This window comes from Sciurus vulgaris (assembly GCF_902686455.1).
Source record: "Sciurus vulgaris genome assembly, chromosome: X".
Lineage (NCBI taxonomy): Eukaryota > Metazoa > Chordata > Mammalia > Rodentia > Sciuridae > Sciurus > Sciurus vulgaris.
The window spans coordinates 105,483,452-105,489,200 of record NC_136471.1 but is presented as its reverse complement, the minus strand read 5'-3'; the positions used below and the strand labels follow the sequence as shown (position 1 = coordinate 105,489,200).

Below are 5,749 nucleotides of genomic sequence, written 5' to 3'. Positions count from 1 at the left end.
CTAGATGCTGCCATGAAACTTGTAAGGCAAGTTTGTCCCTGTGTCCTTCAAATCCTACCTTGTGGGGCTGGGGATATAGCTCAGTTGGTAGAGTGCTTGCCTCACTAGCACAAGGCCCTGGGTTCAATCCCCAGCACCACAAAAAAAAAAAATCCTACCTTTTAAGAAAGTTGTTTGCAAATTTTACTGTGAATGCTTGCAAAGAAATCCAATGTTATGGTGGCTTTTAAAATTTAAGCCAAAATAAATTTTGGTTTGGTTTAGTAAGCAGATGAGAGTATTACAGGACTGCACCTCAGTAAACCAGTATTCCTAATGTAGTACAACTGGGAGTGTATAAGGAGCTTGAGTCTACTTTCCTACTCCTAAGCTGACATGTGAAACCAAGAACTAAAGTATAATAAACCTTCCAGGGTTTTACACATTTTATCAAGAGATACATTGTCTTGTTTTACCTTCTGAATCATTTACATGAAGGCACTTTACATAAACAGCAATATATTCTATGAGCAATAAATACATTCTCTTCACCAATGTTCACACACACACACACACACACACACACAATAACACACCACTGAACTATAATTTCAAGTCCTGGCTCCACTTTCAAAATTATTTAAAAAGTAAACTCTATTTTCAACACTCTCTGTGGTCCTCAGTGGTGATTAAGGTGTTGGTTAGCATCACACATTCATTGCATGCACAGTAAAATTGGCTTATTACAAATAAGTACATGATTATATTTCCTGATACACTGCAACAATATCAATTTTGTGGGAATTTTCCTTATTTGTCAACTTCTCACGGTTTTACTTTGTGAGAGAGAATCCAGAAAGGATTTTACTAAGTCTGAACATGGTGTGAAGGCAACTTTTTTTCTTTCAAAGTAAAAATAATCATTTTAATATACATATTTTCACTTCTGTTAATTCACCACTGACTTCCACTATGCATGTACACTAGTCTAATTTCATGTTTATTTTTGAACATGGAGTAATCATTAACAAGAGATGGTTGAGATGAACTGTGTATTCTAACTTTTATTTTTATTTATTTATTTGTACTGGGGATTGAACCCGGGGACAATTTATTGCTAAGCTACATCCCTAGTCCTTTTTTTCTTTGAGACAGGGTCTTCCTAAGTTGCTGAGGCTGAACTCAAACTTGCCATCCTCCTGCCTCAGCCTCCCCAATGGCTGGGATTACAGGCCTGTGCCACCACACCTGGCTGTGTGTTTTTGTTTTTTGCTTTTTTTTTTCAGGTACTAGGGATAGAACCCAGGACCTTGCTCATGCTAGGCAAGTGCTCTACCTCTGAGCTACATCCAAGCCCCTCAACTGTATAGTCCTAAAGAGCACAAATTATCTTGTTCTCAAAGAGCTTTATCAACTTGACCATCTTCAAAGACCCCCAGAAAGCAGCTCAGCATGGTGAATTTTTTCACTGAAATATCTCATTTGGAGGTGGCAAAACAGATGGACTTCCTTAAGCCCATGGGTTGCTTTTATTTATATCACAGCTTTGCAAGTGATAAAGACTGAATAATGAGCAGATCTTCTGCAACAGTCTCACATAATAACTTCAGTTTTTGAAAGTCGACCAAATCATGAAAACCTTCCTAATGGAGCAGTTTGTTCCAGGGTTCTTTTCATACTTAAGAAGGGAAATATTCAGTCTTGTACACGGTTTTTTACTATAAGTACTCTTATTGACAGCATTAATTTTCTTCTCCAGCCATCCTAGCATGAGGTGATTTATTGTACTTTAGTCAAAAGCATGAAGATGTGAAGATGTCTACTCCCATAATCACAGACAGAGACAGCCTTCTTGTTTCCTGCTGATTGCATCAGACCACACTCTTAACCCTGTGGCTATACACCTTGAACAATACTAACTTGCTTTATGACTTGTTTCTTCTGATACTCCCCCAGCAGAAGTAGATGTAGTAGAAGGCAGCCCAAATCAGGGAGACCAAGCAGCTTAAAATGAGTAAGGTACACAGGTTCTGGATATGGTACCATGTGGGGGCTGCCCTGACCCACCCAGGCACTCTCTGAAATCTAGCAGGGCCAACCGGACGGTGACCCTGCTCAGAAGAGTGCAAGCCACTTTTAATCAAAAGGAATTATGGATAGACAGATTCCTCTAAGCCCTCCTATCTTACCCAGGAGTGCCAGAATTTTTGACATCTCTTTCCTTGATGACCATCACCAAAAAGGGGCCAAAAAAGACAAGAGATATAGTAAGTATGCCAAGGGGCATGAACTCCAATAAAAGTTTGATAACAATGGAGCATCACCAAGACAAAAGCAAATTTTGAGATTTATCTTCTTTGATCACCATAGTCAAGATTACCAGCTGAAGTTGTCAAATAATTCCTCTGCTTTGTATCCTTAATTATTTAAATTACAAGAAGGTAGAATTTGTTTTTTTATCAGTGCTTTTCACTAAAACTGCCTTTCATATCAATATTGTTCACAAGTGCACAATATAGGGGCTGTGTGAGGCCCTGGGCTCCTGCACCACAAAAATAAATAAATAAGAAAGAAAAAGAAAACAACTGCAGAATACAGGATTTGAGTTAGTCACTATTAGAAAAAATAAAACTTTGCCATTTAATAAAAGATGTTAGGCTTCAAACTATGCTACATCAATAACCATGAAATGAATAAATAAATAAATTGATACATGCACACAATGGAATGCTTTAGATCAATGAAAAGAAAAACTACAACTATACCCAACAGGTTGAATGAATCTCACTGTTGAACAGAAAAGCCAGATCCAAAAGAGTACATACAATATAATTCTATTTATATAAACTTGAAGGATTGGAGAAGATTGTCTCCATTGTTAGAAGTCAGGAGAGTACTTACTGTTGGGAAATGACTGAAAAGAGGCATGAGGGGTCATCTGGGATGTTGATTTTGTTCTGTTTCTTGATGTGGTTTTTGGTTTCACATGTATGTGAACTGTGAAAACCCACCACGCTGACTCTTATGTATATCATATGCTGACTCTTATGTATATCATGTGCTTCCCTATGTATATCATATTTCAGTGAAAACTTAGTATTTTAATAATAACAGTATGGTAATTCCTAGGCTTATGTGCGGACTAATAATAAGGAATAATGTGGTTCTAGAATAAGAGAAAAATATAGTAATTTTTAAGAATTAATTTTATTCCCAAATTTCAGCAGTGGCTATCAAGACAACTAAGGTTGATCATTTAGAAACATACAGGCTTGAGGACCCCAGCCCATCCACACTCCCGCATACTCGGCACTTGTGCTACGGCTCCCCATCTACCAACTTGTTTGGAAGCCAGTGCAGCCATCTTGAATTATCCTGGAAGTGGAAGCTGCCATCTTTGGGTGGGGCAACTACCATTCTAAGACACCTGCTGGAGACTGGAAGCTCATTGCCAGGTACCTCTCATGCATCAGGCTACTGAAGACTGGGAGGTTTGAATAGTATATAACTGTTATATTGTAGTTTTTTTTTCTCTTTTTTCTTTTTTTTAATTTTTAAGTTTTTATTTCTTTATTTTTCTTGCTCTATTTTCCTTTTCTTTACCTGTTTCCCCAGAGTCTCTTTCTCCTAGAAACATACATACGTGTTCATTTACCTCCACAAAACATAAGAGATGGTACACTTGAGTACCCTAATTTACTAACTCCAGAGATGATGTCATCTTTAAGAGGGAGTTTGAACAACTTATCCAATCCACATCCAAAACTGACAAAAATAGCCCCTTGCGGCTCCCGCCCCCAGGGAGTCAGAATTCGGTGGGAAGCGTCCGGGCCTCCGAGGATCCCCGGGGCGGGGTGCTGGGGCCGCCCGGCGCAAAATGGTTAAAACAAAGTCGGCGCGCGCCCCGGGGCTCCTCGCGTGAAGTGTGCGCGCTGGCGGCCGGGCGCCTCTTTGCGAATCTGAGGGACTACCGAGAGGATGGGATGGATCTAGGCAGTGACGCCGGCAGCAGCAGCAGCAGCCGCTCCAGTTCGCAGTCCAACTCCACCAAAGTGACCCCTTGCTCGGAGTGCAAATCCTCGTCGTCGCCGGGGGGCAGCCTGGACCTGGTATCTGCCTTGGAGGACTATGAGGCGCCCTTCCCGGTCTACCAGAAGGCACAGAAAAATGAGAGAGAATCTATCAGACAGAAGCTGGCACTGGGAAGCTGCTTCGATGACGGCCCGGGAATTTACACCAGCTGCAGCAGGAGCGGCAAGCCCAGCCTCTCCTCCCGACTCCAGAGTGGGATGAACCTGCAGATTTGCTTCGTCGATGACAGTGGCAGCGATAAGGACAGTGATGCTGACGACAGCAAGACCGAGACCAGCCTGGACACACCCTCGTCCCCCGTGAGCAAACAGAGCTCTTCCTATTCCGATAGAGACACTACTGAGGAGGAGTCCGAGTCCTTGGACGACATGGACTTCCTCACAAGGCAGAAGAAGCTGCAGGCTGAAGCCAAGATGGCCCTCGCCATGGCCAAGCCCATGGCCAAAATGCAGGTGGAGGTGGAGAAGCAGAACAGGAAGAAGTCCCCCGTGGCCGATCTGCTGCCTCACCTACCTCACATCAGCGAGTGCTTGATGAAGCAGAGCCTGAAGCCTACCGACCTTCGTGGCATGACGCTGGGCCAGCTGCAGGTGATCGTCAACGACCTCCACTCTCAGATCGAAAGCTTGAACGAAGAGCTGGTGCAGCTGCTGCTCATCCGGGACGAGCTGCACACAGAGCAGGATGCCATGTTGGTGGACATTGAAGACCTGACCAGACATGCTGAAAGTCAGCAGAAGCACCTGGCAGAGAAGATGCCTGCCAAGTGAGGGGCCACCGCCAGAGCCCCGCGGAGTCGACCTTGCCTCTGTGGTTTGAAGTGCTGTAGCTGAAGGTGGCACAGATATAGCCCAACAGCCGTGTCATTCATGGATGACGTCTGAAGCTTCATGTCCAGTGATCGGCCTTTGCTTCTTAATTTATTTTAATTTTTTACTTGTGCCACTTAATATCAGGCATTTTAATAAAATATTGTTACAAAAAAATGTACAGTACTTACACCATCACAAACCATGGTTGATCAGAGGGTGGTTTTAACTTTATTTTTACTTGTTTAGAGGTTCTCGGTTGGAGCGGTATTTTGCATTGACTACTTCATCCTTCGCTGTAGTTTTAAGAACTGTAAATGATGGTGCTATACGAGCCAAAATACATGCCTGCCTCCTAGTGAAGTCGTAGCTCTCCTTAACGTGTGTCCTAATCAGTTCTCAACATTTTGTGAATGTTGACTACCTGAAGTTCATTTTCAGATGTGCTATTAACATTCTGTTGGCTTCAGAAGGTTTCTTGAAAGTTTTATGTATAAATATGTAAAATAAAATTCAAACTTTGTTTCAAAAAAAAAAAAAAAAAAAACTGACAAAAATAACTTTATCCTGATTATTGCCCCTGGGCCTTTAGAGGAAACTGAGACCACTGAAATGTTTAAAAATCCCATAAGGATATTCTTTCATCCATTAGTTCTAGTTTTATGAACATGAAAATTTAAATGTAATGTGGTAAATTTGAAAAGGACAACTATAAGATGAAATTTACATGTGGCAGTAACACAAAAGAATTTAATGTCTAATATTTCATTGTTTGAGTAAATCATCTAATTTGGTTCAAATATCCATTTTTGGTGAAGGAGAACTATTAACAACAAATCAAAGCAATATTTAAAATTTTGAAGTTACCT

At 41.4% G+C, this 5,749-nt stretch overlaps 1 protein-coding gene across 1 annotated transcript; it reads left to right on the top strand.

Moving 5' to 3' along the window:
• The first annotated feature begins 3,785 nt into the window (after positions 1 to 3,785).
• On the top strand, positions 3,786 to 5,406 carry LOC306650726 (schwannomin-interacting protein 1-like). The gene has a single exon (XM_079122982.1). It carries the CDS (start codon positions 3,963 to 3,965, stop codon positions 4,839 to 4,841), a length of 879 nt encoding a protein of 292 aa, XP_078979108.1. The 5' UTR covers positions 3,786 to 3,962; the 3' UTR covers positions 4,842 to 5,406.
• Positions 5,407 to 5,749: the final 343 nt, after the last annotated feature.

Bases quoted from the DNA above. Each gene is read 5' to 3' on its own strand.
- LOC306650726 (XM_079122982.1), top strand. From the start codon at position 3,963: ATGGATCTAGGCAGTGACGCCGGCAGCAGCAGCAGCAGCCGCTCCAGT.